Source organism: Trachurus trachurus (genome assembly GCF_905171665.1).
Source record: "Trachurus trachurus genome assembly, chromosome: 12".
NCBI lineage: Eukaryota > Metazoa > Chordata > Actinopteri > Carangiformes > Carangidae > Trachurus > Trachurus trachurus.
The window spans coordinates 5,722,804-5,737,117 of record NC_139908.1 but is presented as its reverse complement, the minus strand read 5'-3'; the positions used below and the strand labels follow the sequence as shown (position 1 = coordinate 5,737,117).

Here is a 14,314-nt window from a genome sequence, read left to right as displayed (position 1 = left end):
AATGAGGAAAGAAGAAGGATTGTGGAAAGAAGGAAGGATGGAGGAAGGGAACATATTGAAGGACAACAGAAGAGTTAATTTAACAATCAGACAAAACAACATGTTCTCCCACTTCTTTCTTCCTTCTCTCACTTTAAAGATTTAAGCTCATCCTCATCTAATCATATTAAGGTTTAGCTGTGTGGAGCCTGTGTAACCGTATGGTGGCGCGTTGCCCGGCCGACGGTCGGTGCATGCTTTTATTTTAATCGACCATCGGTGGCCCGGCGCCAGAGTTAAATAAATATGTGTCAGTTTCCTGCTCGTCCCATCTGGTATGAAATGTATGAAAAAATGCGAGCGAGCTGCGTGTGTGTCTGTCTGTCTGCACAAGAAATAAAACCGTCTGTGTCGGTCTGAGGAAGGAAGGGAAACATTTCCTCCGCTTAACACTTTTTATGACGGGTAACGAGTCAATCAGAGGAGGAGGAGGCGCAGGTTTAGGTGCTGGAGCTGCAGGAAGATTCCCACTGTGAAATAAAAAGTGGGTTTCCTAGAAGTTGACTTTCTTGATCAAAGCTTTAGATTTATTTCTGCAGCAAATCATTATTGCAAAGTTAATACGGTTGAAGGGAAATGTCTGTCGGCCGTTTCCCCCTCCTCCTTCTCCTCCTCCCCTCACCTCCTCCTCCTCTCTCTAATTTTCCTGCACAACCACAAGCTGCTGCTGCTGCTGCTGCTGCTGCTGCTGCTGCTCTGTCATGACTCCCAGTCACATTGGCATCTCATTTAAAGGCAGCAGCCCAGGCTCTGCATCCATTAGTTACAGTAGAGAGAGAGGGAAGGAGTGAAGGAGGGAAGGGAAGGGAAGGGAGGGGAGGGGAGGGGAGGAAAAAGAAAAGAGGGTGGGAGAGTGACGGCTATTTAAGGGTTGGAGTTTAAAGCGAAAGCAATGGGGGTCAGACCTAAACACTCCTCACACTTTAAAAGACACTCACTCCCACTCTCCCTCTCTCTTCTCTCCCTCTCCCTCTCTCTTCTCTCCCTCTCTCTCTGTGTGTTGGTAGAGGAGCTGAACCTCAGCCCGAGCTGTGAACAAACGCCGAGGGGAGATAAGGAGCCGGCTGAGGGACGACCGACTGACTGACTGACTGAGCTGCCACCTTGCTGGAAGAGGAGCACAGCATCAATTATTTTTATATTTTTTTATTTTAATTTTATTTTTTTTACTGTTGCAAACATCTCATCATCAAACCTGCAGGAGGTCGTTGTGGTGGAAAAGAAGAACAAACTAAAGTAGATTGCACAAACACAGGTAAGAAGATGCTGCTTCTTGTCATTTCTTTTCTTTTTTATTGTTGTGTTTTATTATTTTGCTTCCTCAGTTTTCATTTCTATATTACACTGTGCAAAGAATTAGTTTGGTATTTGTATATTCAGATTAAACGGTACAAACAAAACGACAAAAAGACATATTGATACATTATATTGACTATGAATTTTTAGCACGAGTTGTTGCATCAAATTGCAAATTGCACTGGAGGTCAGTGGAGCAGCAGAAGGTATTGATTATAGTTTATTATTGGAGGTGCATTCTTGGTGTATTCTGTAACTTCTTCCTCTGTCTGACACTTAAACACACACTCACTCTCACACACACACACACACACACACACACACTGGTAGAGCAGCAGCCAATGCAGAGATCAGAGGTGCTGACTGTCTGCTGAGGGAGTGAACATGTGGAAGAGTTATCCACAGCTTTGATCACCTTTAACACGAGGAGGGAGGGGGAAAGGGAGGGAGTAAACGCTTCAGGCCAGACACAGACTCTCACAAATGTTGTTAGGTTATAGATCAATAGCCTGAAAATTGGATATAAAACTCTCCATCTGTGTGTGATTGTGTGATTCTGTGTGTGTGAGTGTGTGAGCTGTTGAGGCTGTGCAGCGCCGCCGATGATTCATCACATCACATCACATTACCTTGGGCAGCACAGTTCAGTTTTCAGTTTCATTGTGTCGTTTTTCCATCGTGGAGATTAAACGGAGGGAAAAGTGGGTGATGATGCAGGGAAGATGGAAACAAAAACAACAACCAACCCCCAAATTCATCATCCATCCATCCATCCATCCATCCAGTCCATTCTAACTCTGCTTAATTGAAATCAAAGTCTGGTTTAATGTTGCTTTCTTTCTTAGTCCACGTTCTGCACAGATGAATATTTCAGCTGCAGGAGATCGTAATCGTTCACTTCCTCTGATGTTTCCCGCTCCCCCTCGATTCTCCAGCTCACGTCATCATCTCAGGCCTGGGTGTGTGTGTGTTGTGTTGGGGTTTTTTCTTTTTTTTCTTCTTTTTTACGGCCTCTCTGCTATGTGCAGGGCGTCCCGGGATGTGAAAGGTGTCTGGGAGAACAAATCTCTTGTCAGAGGGACCAGCTGGTTCAGGAGTCGGAGCTGGAGACTTCTCCCCCCGGGGGCTCGGCCAGTCGGCCTACAATGTTTCCCTGCGTGTGACCTCTGCTCACAGAGCCAGGGGTGGATCGTAATTCAGCATCATCACACGCCTCGGCATTTTATGTAAAACGTGTTAGATTTTTTTTTCTCAGTGTCCCAAATTCCAGCAGCCTCAGCGGAGGAACAGAGTTGTGGTTGTGCAGCAGCGGCGGCCGGCGGTGGCACTGAGGTTACTGAGGGCATCGCTCTCTGCTCTTATTTGTCCAGTCATCCATGTCTGGTTTCCTCTCGCAGCCGAGATAGATTGTGAAGTTGAAGTTCGGTCATTGTTTTACAGCACAGAACATTTCAGAGATGTTTATGTAACTGTGTCGGCTTCTATGTCGTAACGTTGTAAATCTGTCCAGACTCAGGTGTTGTTGGTCATGAGGTCGACTGAACGCAGATGAGATGGCAGCTTTTTTTTTTTTTTTAAAGGTCCCAGGTTTTCTTCATCTTCTTGTTTTGCGTTTGATTTTGAAGAGTTGATTTATCAGATGATGTATTTGTGGTTTTGTTTTTCCATCTCTCAGCTTCTCTCTGGAGCTCTAGTAACAACAGGTCGGTGTCAGCCAATCAGAAGAGAGGAGGCTCTGAGCCTCTCTTCTGATTGGCTGACTGTTTTCTGAATGATCCGATAAATAGCAGAGCAGATTTCAGAATAAAACACTCAGAGAAACCAAATCCTGCAAGTTGTTGGATGGTGGTGGGTCCAGGTTGTGGGTGTGGCTTTGGCTGACTGCTGTTTTTGTGACATCACAAAGTGACAGGAAGTCCTGACGTCTGGTTTTTAAAGGCTCAGTTTCTGAATACAGGCTGTGTGCATTTCTCTGTGGACTGAGGCTTTGATACTTTCACAGTATTAATATAGAACCTAGAGCTGCTTTATAATCACACTACACATGGACATCTACCTTTATACTGTATGGAGCTTTAACACAAACATCTACCTTTATACTGTATGGAGCTTTAACTCAAACATCTACCTTTATACTGTATGGAGCTTTAATACAAACATCTACCTTTATACCGTATGGAGCTTTAATACAAACATCTACCTTTATACTGTATGGAGCTTTAACACAAACATCTACCTTTATACTGTAGGAGCTTTAACACAAACATCTACCTTTATACCGTATGGAGCTTTAACACAAACATCTACCTTTATACCGTATGGAGCTTTACACAAACATCTACCTTTATACTGTAGGAGCTTTAACACAAACATCTACCTTTATACCGTATGGAGCTTTAATATTTATCCCAAAATCCTGCACAATATCATTATTATACGGCGCTGGCAGGGAATGAAAAGCCAAGGCATTTTAATGTGCAAGTTAATGGATCTTTGCGTCAATGGAATATGAATAAATTGTTAAAAATCTAATTTCCCAGAGGCCAAAGTCATTTATTCAAATCACTTATTTTGTCCAGCCACCAGTCCAAAACCCAAAGACGCTCAGTTTATTAACATATCTGGTAAAAAAGAAAAGAAAAAAAGAAAAGCAACAAATCCTCAGAGTGTAGCAGCTGAAAACAGCAAATGTTTGGCATTTTAGAGTGAAAAACAACTCCAACGTGTAAACGAGTGTGAAAATAGTTTAATTATCTGATCGGTTCAGCTCTAACACTTCCTAAGTATCTTAAACCTGTTCAGTCTGAACCTGGGGACACAATAATACAGCACGGCTTTATTATTCTTAACCGACCACTTGGGAATATCAGACCGTTAATGAGGTGTTTCTGTGTCTGTTATTGTTGTATCGACTACAGTTAAATTCTCCAATTAACTTTCTTTTTCTTTTTTTTTTTGCGAGTGGATTTCCAGCTGTTCCAGATGCTGTGAGAATCAGCTCTTCAGGCACATTCACGGAAAATAAAAATGTCACAGATGAACAAACACAGCAGATGCACCGGTTTAATGTTCGCCGCTGACCGCCGCTTCGAGTCCTGACAGACACGCTGCTGCTGCTGTCCAGCCTCACAAACGCTTTCCACGATCGGCACAGCGTCCGTCCGTCCAGACACTTGTATTGTTCTCGTGGATGACGTGCAACTGTTTGAATCCCCGGGACGGCAGCCATCCGTCATCTGAGTGACTGTGCACACAGGGATGACAAATTAACCGTTAAACAGCAGCAGCAGCAGCAGAACGTCCAGGTTTCATTAAAAGGTAGAGGTAACCGAGCCATTGTCTGGACACAGGACAAAAACCTCAGCACTTGTGTGTTTTTTTTTTTTTTCTATTCGACAAAACAGATGTCCTCAGAGCAGGGCCAACATTCCCAGTTTCTCTTTTCCACGTGGGAAAGTTCCCCTCTGGCTGCCAGCGAGGGGGAAGAGCTCTAAAAGCTACAGCCATTCTGGATTATAGCTTAGTGAACAGGTTATATTTATTTCAATTTTCTCTCCAGATTGTCTTCCCACGTCCCCGTAGTCAAATGACGTGTCCTCAGTCAACCCCGAGGCCTGCCTGGCTGGCTGGCTGGCCGGCTACGCTACGCTACGCTGGCTGCGCTCAGTGGGCACCGCACCGGAGCGCTCATGGAGTATATAGATGAGCGGCTGCAGCCAAAACAGCTCCTCTGTGTAAACAGGAAATCTGTAGGTTTAGAAAAGAGACTTAAGAAACAGGAGGTGTTAAAAGTATGAAACATTTTCTCTACGGTGTCTCTCTGGAGGAAGCTGTTTAATCCGATCTATAGCAACGACTGTTACAGGAGCTGAGCGGCTTAAAGACTCATATCACAGTTTGAGCAATATACTAATTATTTTGTATTTAGTTTAATCCAGAGTCGCCTGTATTGGTTTCCTGCATAGTTTTACATTCAAGTAGGAAGTGTAGACCACAGTAGGTGAGGGTGTGGTGGTGTACACCTGGACAGAGCTGACACGCTCATACCTGTGGTCAGTGAGTCTCACCTGCATGTGTTTGGGTTGCGGGAGGAAGCAGGAAGCTGGAGAACCCAAAGAGAACCCACGCAGGGTCGTCTGAGGAGAACATCTGAACTTTGAGGCCAACGTCAATACGTTTATCTTCTTAAAAATGACAGATTGATTAGTTTCTATTCAGTTAATCCACCCAGAACTTGTTGTTTATATACGTACACCTTGGAAGGACTCCCTCCGTTGCAAAAAAAAAGTCCCAAACCAATTGGACAGAAATAGAAACAGCCTTTTTAATTGCGTCATCTCTTATTTATTGTTTCTTAATGATGATTCTGAAGACAAATATGCATTTTCAAAAGTCGCTGTACACTGAAACCTGCACGTTTGTGAGTTTTACACCATCTTCCTGTGTGATATTTCACAATAAAAGCCCAATTAAGAAATAAATGGAGACTGTAAACATTGCTGTAGAGTAAGGCAAGGCATATTTATTTATATAGCGCATTTCATACCAAGGCAACTCAATGTGCTTTACATAAAGACAAAACATTTAAAAAGAAACACACAAAAACAGTTTAGTAGCACATTAAATGTCACAAAGTTAAAAAAAAAAAATATATATATATATATATATACCTCTCTCCACTGCTTTTCTGTCATCTCTTGACTGTTAATAGAGTGTTCAATCAATCTAACAAGAACATATTTTTATTTCAACTTCTAAAATAAAATGTAAAAATCAGTGAACACCACAGAAACCTTATGTTTTAGACCAGTTTGACCAATGTGTAGAAAATCTTCATCACCTTTTTCGAAGCTACCATGAAGCAGATCGACCTGAAACACATGGCAGCAGCAACAGCAGCAACATTCATGTCGAGGGTTTTAAAAGGATTCACTTTTTATCTCCAAAACCGCAAATTATCGGTCTTAACGCCTTGTAAAAGATTTTCTACGGGGAGATCAGAAACATATTTGGAGACCTCAGTCTTGAGATTTACAACAGCAGTCAGCCAGGTAGTAACCTACCTTCACCCCGCCACTCACCAGATGTGCGAGGACTCGTGAAACTCTAGCTCGGTTTTTAATATCTGCGGCTGAACAGATACATGCAGCGGTGCACAAACACTGGTCAAAGGGGCGCATGATGAAGGGAGAGGTCGGGTCAGAGGTCAGGTCAAAGCTCCTGGCAATAAAGGAAGAAAAAGAGGATTGATGATGAGAGGAGTCCACCGAAAAGATTTAAAGCACTGACAATGACTGGAATACGTAACGCTGTGTAATAGAAAAAGAAAGTAGGAAAAAAAAAAAAAAAACGACGTTATCGCAACCTCTGATCTGCGTAAAGCCACCAGATTTCCTCTCAGCTTGTAGGACACATGCTGTTTTCAGAGAGCAGTGGCCCGAAGCCCACAACTTGTCACATCACTGTCCGTTGATTCCTGCTCCTTCTTAATCTGTTATTGTGGCTTTTCCCAGATATAAATCTTATGGGTATTCCACAACTGGAAAACCCATCATCAGAGTGAGTCTTCCTCGTAATTTGGAACAGAAGTGAATTCACTCGGGCTCGACCTGCCCATTAATCCTCAACCAACTCCGTCAATAATCTTAGCAACAACAACAGCAACAATGTGAAGTGCAGTGGACAAGTATAAAAAGTCCATGGAGATGCAGATATTTCAGAAGAAGAAGATCCACCGGGAATGGAAAGATTCCTGCGTTAATTTGCGCTCATGTCGGCGTGACATTTAAACGATCACTGTGAAACACCACAGATTGACAATAAAACACTACAGCCGTTCAATTTGGGTTTTTAACTGGGATGAGCCAATCGTGCTTGGCTCACATGAGACGTCTGTAGATTTATATTCAATTCCCTTATTCTACCAGGAGGATCCATAAAATTGGAAAAGATAACAGTCGATGTACCACATATTAAAAAAAAAAAAGATACAGAAAGCATAAAACGCCAGATGTACACATGGTAGCAATTTATGTCTGTAAAGTATGTAAGTATGTAAAAACAAGCACTTTTTGTAATTTGCTGTGTTATGGAAGTGTAAATATTGTGCAATAGCGTCTGTATGTAAATTGTGTGAACATGTGCGGGATGATTTATAGAAATATTTATTAGAAGAATTAGGAGTGTGTTGCTGTATTTTTAAAGCACTTAAACGATCAAATCAGATCAGATCAGAAAAACTTTACTAATCCCCGGAGGGAAATTGAAATGTCACCGCAGCAACAATGAAACGACGAAACAAAAACTGGTTAAGAAAAGCAGTGCAAAAAGATAAATACATAAAAAAATACATAAATATAAATTATACGTCTAAAAATGACCCTACAACTATTAACATTAACACTAATTTGATAATAACAAGTAAATAAGTTATCATTTAGAAACGGCATGTAGCACTCTTGCTAACTAGCTAGCTGTCAGTTAGCTGTGAAAAATATTTATCTTGCGAGTTTGCTAGCTAGTTAGCCTATAATTACAGTTTTTCTATAATGTGCTATGTGAGAACACTTAATTAGCCACTTAATTTGTTAGCTAGTTAGCCTAAGTGGCAAAATAACAATTTCTTCGGTTGTGCTGTGTAACTAGCCAAACAGTTTTCCAGCTAATTAGCCTCAGTGTTGCCAACTCCTCAGTAGTCGCTATTGGCTGTCCTAAAAGTCGCTAGAAGTCGCTAAATGACTGCGGCGGGGACTGCTCCATGACACTACTGCGAGACTGACCGTCGGTGAGTGTTTTGGGACGGGGGCGGGGCTCACGGCAGCACCCGCTGCTCGTTGAAGACAGCGGTGATACGTCGCTAGATTTGTCACTAGTCGCTTTTGTCAAAAAAAAGTCACCAAGAGGGTCGGGAAAGTCGCCAGATTTAGCGAGAAAGTCGTCAAATTGGCAACACTGTAATAACTTACTAGTTATGGTGCGTGGGAGCTAACTGAACGTAGTCAATCAGTTTAAGTAGGGATTGTAGCGATCGTTTTTTTTCAGGGCCGATACCAATTATTAGTAATCAAGGGCCGATATTCATTTGCAGTAAAAATTAAAACTTTGGTGTCAAAATTCAGAATAACACATTGTAGGCTACTGTTTGTTTCTTTTTTGTACACTGTGAAAATCTGTGATAAAAAGACCTTCAATTTTTGTAGAATGACACTAACTCTAATACAACTCTTGGTTCAGTGGTGACTTCAGGCAGAGAGGCAGCTGCATCAGAGCCAAATGACTTATTTTATCAGTTATCGGTGAAAAGAACGGCCGATACCGATTATCGTAAAAATGCCAAATATCAGCCAATATTATTGGACACGCCGATAATCGATCTATCCCTACTAATAAGCCTCTGTACGTGCTAAGATAACTTTATTTTGTTTTGTAGTGTGCTGTATGAGAGCTGACTGTGTGACTGACCTGCACATTTACTGTTCATGTTCAGAATATAGATGGCGCTACACAATTATGCTTCATGCTCCTTATTTACACAGTGGCCGTTGGTTCCAGATGTTGCAGATGTTTACCTTGACACCAGTGCTGTGGCCTCATATAGGACAGAGATTTATAGAGACATGTGTGGATTAGAGTCGAAGTTATTTATGTGCAGGAGCCATGATGTGTTTTGATTTCGTATCTGGAGGATGAGGTACGAACTTCTCATAAATAAACCAGTGTCAAAGATGGTGGTGGTGAAGGTGGGGGGGGGGGTTGCTGTCATGGTAACACTGAGATGCAACAAATACTCCGCTGAGCCTTTTGTTGATCTACTCCAACCGAGTATCTCAAATATTTTCCAGAAGTCCTCATGAGAACCGAAATCCAAGTGCACTTTCGGTATTATCTACAACTGCGTGAACACACTCTGTCTCTGGAAGTCGTTTTTCATCGGCCTGCACGTGCAAAGTGCTGACAGCAGCAGCTTGACAGGTAAAAAAAAAAAAAAAATGTCTAGAGATCATCTCCTCCATCTCTTTTATAGAGGTGTAGTTTGTTTCCAAGGTAGCAGATAGATAGATGAGCTCGTAAACCATGAAATCACACATGTCTAGTTTTTACACCTTCAGATTTTCTCGGGTAATTCAGCTCCATTTGCCTTTTGTTGTATCCTAAGAAAAAGTCTTTGAAGCGAGATGTTTCCAGCAGAGAGGATGAAGCCAGCGCTGTTTGGTCGGTTCACTGTGAGCCCTTTGTATTGATTTTTCACTATCCTGCGCTCAACCACCAGATCCTTTTGGAAACTGAGCAGTGAGTAATCCGAGGAGGCTTTCCCACGCTGAGGAAGAAGCTTGTCATTAGTTCTAGTTTGTCTCCCGCAAAATTACAGTGTTGCTCATGTCTAGTTGATGATTTCATCTGAGTGATGTGTGGGCGGCTATGTGTATGGGAGGAGTAATAGCTGCTTCTTTTTCTTCTTTTTTTTTTTTACATTATTTGACCATAAATATGTATAGATTCTGCAGAGTGACGGCCATTAACACCCAAAGCAAATTCACAAATATGTGTAACAAAGACGTTGATGTGCCAGCACAACTGTGGACTGTTTGGTATGTTCACTGTCTGACTGGTTAACTCTCCAAGTAATGCACTAATGTACAACAACTACATGTATACACTGCCCATCCAAAAAAAAAGTTGCTGTGCCATCGTTTGGATAAGCTTCAATAAGTCACAACAATCTTGTTTTTTTTTTATGATTTGATTTCACCAAACGTTTAAAGGGATAGTTCAACATTTTGGCAAACTGGCCCATTGCCATATTCCCTATAGTCATAGCAGTAGGTTCGTTACCTTTAATTGTCAGTGCAAGCTATTTTTAGAACGGCGGAGCAGAGCCGTGAGCTGCTCAGAGCTACGCTACGGAGGCTCATGGGATTTCTTGGTTTCCCTCATCAAACTCATCAAATACACAATCCAACAACTTCAAAACGCTCTGGTGGACAAGTTGTGACCTGCACATTCACCACGCTATGAGATAATAACGTAACGTTACCAGACAGAGTTGTTTTAGAGGTAAATTCATGCAAAACCACTGATGCGCGTTCCCGTCGGGGGCAGTTTTTCAGCAAGCAGTCTCTGCATTTACCTCTAAAACAACTCTGTCTGGTAACGTTGTGTTATTATCTCATAGCGTGGTGAATGTGCAGGTCACAACTTGTCCACCAGAGCGTTGTGGAGTTGTTGGATTGTGTATTTGATGAGTTTGATGAGGGAAACCAAGAAATCCCATGAGCCTCCATAGCTCACGGCTCTGCTCCGCCGTTCTAAAAATAGCTTGCACCGACAATTAAAGGTAACGAACCTACTGCTATGACTATAGGGATTATGGCAATGGGCCAATTTGCCAACATTTTGAACTATCCCTTTAAGTGATCCCCGATTACGATCATTCAAGTTTTTTTATGACCACATTTCTTCCTTGAAGATGATGGTTTCCCACTATCCTTCCAGTTTTTTGCGTTGGGCAGTTCTTTTAGCAATCTCCTTAGATGTTTTATTTGCTTGATGCCAATAATTTGACTATTCTGAAACAGAGATGTGTCTTAAATAACTTAAATAACTTACTCTTACCTATCAGCTAAGTTAAATCCAGGTGGTGACTTCTGTTTTGGACAGGCAGTGTATATGTAGTATATGAAATAACTAGGACAATCAGCGGAGTGGAGGAGTGGTTTATATTTTATTTATTATCATTGCCGACTATAAAAAAGTAGCTGGATTTCATCTGACGCTTTAATATCTTCACTTCTGTTGAGTGATGATAAAAAAATAAAAATCCGTCCGGCTGCAGCAGCTTGCAGTTTTCTGCATTTTACCCACTGGAAACTGTTTTATCAATTATGTTTTATCTCCAAGTCCAGGTTCAGAGGCTGACCGAGCTGCAGAGAGAGAGAGAGAGAGAGAGAGGAGTGGATGCTGTCTGACGTCGTTTCTCTCCTGGAAGTCATTCACATCGTCGCACTTGAAACGTGAAAATCGTTTTGTCAGGAGGGAACAAAAAGAGCTCCGGCTCCTTTCTCACCTCCACACAAGCTGCAGCATTAGAAGTGAAAGCGAATGTGAATGCACAAAGGGAGGAAAAGGTGCAGGAGGAGAGAGAGCTATTCAACAACATCCTATAATAATAGTCATAATAAGCCCTGCACATGTCAGGGAGCCGACCTGAACAGCTCTCAGAGACCTGAAGAGTTAAATGATCCAGTTATTCACAAGAGGAAAAAGTCTGAAAAAGCGATTTTTATTATTATTTAGTGGCCTCCAGATTAGTAACCACTGGTTTTAAAAGATTTGGTCATAATCCTGGAATATATTTATATTGTGGAGGGTTTTTCAGCTTTTCAGCTCTTTCTCTGTTCTCTAAGGACCGGGTCAGTTTGGGTTTGGATCTCAGTGTTGTTGTTGTTGTTGCTCTGATTTTTGTATCTTCGGCTTCCTGTTGAGCTGAGTGTGCGGATAGAGGACGGATATCAAACTCTAATCCTGTATTTTAGTTGTGTTTTCTTTTCTTTTAAGATTCTTTGGGCAGTTTGTTGATTTTATTTTGATTGGAATGACACAGAGTAAAGATCGTCTTGGTCAGGAGTTGAGCAATCACTGGTTTGGGCAATACCAGCATGGGATGTGCTCTATCCACTCCAATGTTTGTGTTTTCTTTAAAGGGGACCTACCGGTATTCTGCTTTTTCCAGCTTTTCAAACTAATAAATATGTTTAAATTGTTGGATACTTGTTCTAGAGGACGTAGAAGTGCCGTATGATGAGGTTCAGGAGCTCTGAACCGCTGCAAACGCTCCAGTTTGGAAACACTTCCACACGTTGAGGGGAAGTTGAGGTCCAATATCATATTAAAGAGGAACTATGCAGGATTTGTAGTTTAACTATCCTACATTTTTACCTTAATTAAACAGTTTGGGAGTAATTATGATGGTTAAATAACTGACTTGTAACTTATTCCAGGGAGAATGGAGGCTCTCTGCCTTCCACCTAGCGTCTCTTGGCTGAAAACCAACCTTGTAAGATCAGAGCCTCCGACCCGGTGTCCCAGCTCTCGTCTCTTCGGCACTGCCACACAAACGCCCCCGTAACCTGTAATCTCTTGTTTATGACAGATAAGACTACACAAATATACACGTCTTAAAATATACACGTCTTAAAATCATATGTGATATATAATGTTATCTACCGCTCTATAGATTGATTTCTCACCGGCTTCCTTGTAAACAAATGCACATGGCCAGGAGGAGGGTTAGCAACACAGAGCAGAAGAGACCAAATCGCGTTGCAAATATGGCTAATTCAAGTTATTTATAGCAACGGAACAAGGCAGCGACAACAAATCTACATGTCCTCACCTCTGGCCGCCATCCACCAAAAATGAATAGCAAGTAAATATCTACAAGGCAGATAAAACAAGACAGACAGGACAAAAACAAAACAAAAAAAAGGTTGATAAAGGTTGTAGGATACAAGGAAAGTTTTCTCCTCGGCTCAGAGCAGAGCAGAGTGACTGACAGACCCGTGTTTCAGACCAAACACTCTATAAGTGATTGCTGTCGGAAGATATAACTATTTAAGACTTATATTAACACAAACATTCAGCTTACTTCTGCTTTAATGTTGAATCTGTCACTATGTTGAGATTGTATGAGTCTGATTGTGTGTTTTCTGTCTGCTCTTGCAGGACCTTCACCTTCTAACCAGGATCGGCCTTTCGTCGCAGCTCTGACTGATATTTATTTAAAAGTCCACATCCGTCACCTGTCATGGGTCCACGAGGCCGCCTGCGCTGCCTCCCCCCTCTCCTCCTCTCCCTCCTCTTCCTCCTCGCCGCTCTGCTCAGCCTATCGGACGCCGGGCTCGTGAAGAAAATCCTCCGGCACCGGCGCCAGACCCTGACTCTGTCCCCCAAAGAGCACAACCTGACCATCCCCAGCCCGCACCACCCGGTCGTCTTCAACCACGTCTACAACGTCAACGTCCCGTCCAGCTCGCTGTGCTCCGTGGACCTGGACGCCCCGGAGAGCAAGCAGCTGCTGCCCCGAGACGCCCCGGCCCCGGCCTCGGCCCCGGCGGGCCACCACCACGTCACCGAGCACACCGTGGACGGGGAGAACCAGATCGTCTTCACCCACCGCATCAACATCCCGCGGCAGGCGTGCGGCTGCGGCGACGAGACGCCGGGTCTGAAGGAGCTGCTGAGCCGCCTGGAGATGCTGGAGGGAGAAGTCTCCGCTCTGAGGGACCAGTGCAACGGAGACGGCACCTGCTGCAGCGCTCAGGTCACAGGTGGGCGAGATTTACCCGTTGTGTTACAGCCACCGCCACGGGACTTTTTCTTTTTTTGCATTGAGAAGAGCAAGTGAAGGGTCTCAGCACACTTGAAGATGCAGGTGCGTAGGAGGAGAGCATAACCCAAAATACAAAGTTCAGAAAAAGCTCCCGCACACTGTCTCACTCTCAATTAATTTATTAAAGCAACGTTTCGGTCACAACTATGACCGAAGTTGTGACCGAAACGTTGCTTTAATAAATTAATTGAGAGTGAGACAGTGTGCGGGAGCTTTTCCTGAGCATTGAGAAGAGCGCCATTAAAAGAATAGTTCACCAAAAAATGAAATTCAGTCATTAGTGCAGTGGTTCCCAACCTTTTTTGGCTTGTGACCAAGGGGGCAGTTGTCGGTCTGAGAAGTGAAGCTCACTTCCGTGTTCAAAAAACTGCAATCCCCTCGGCTTCCTCTGGGGGCTGGCTCCAGAAGGGAGCAACTCTCCATAGACCCCCATGTTAAAATAGCCGACTTTACATCCTCAATAAACATGATCAAAGCCTCTCAACCGATTTCTGGTCTCTACCGGTTTCTACCCCCGCACACACTCTGAGGGGGGTGAATTTTTTAAAAACTCGTTTACTATTATTAGGTCTAAAATTCTCGCCAATTAGG

General features: G+C 42.9%; 1 protein-coding gene across 5 annotated transcripts in view; it reads left to right on the top strand.

Moving 5' to 3' along the window:
• Positions 1–949: 949 nt before the first annotated feature.
• Positions 950–14,314, top strand: part of LOC310994636 (tenascin-like) — a 64,938-nt gene continuing 51,573 nt past the window's right edge. For all 5 annotated transcript variants that reach the window (XM_083983389.1, XM_083983388.1, XM_083983387.1 and 2 more), the window contains exons 1-2: positions 950–1,294; positions 13,057–13,661. In XM_083983389.1, the coding sequence (XP_083839515.1) occupies positions 13,139–13,661 (523 nt within the window). In that variant the 5' untranslated portion in view covers positions 950–1,294; positions 13,057–13,138. The remainder of the gene's footprint in view (positions 1,295–13,056; positions 13,662–14,314) is intronic.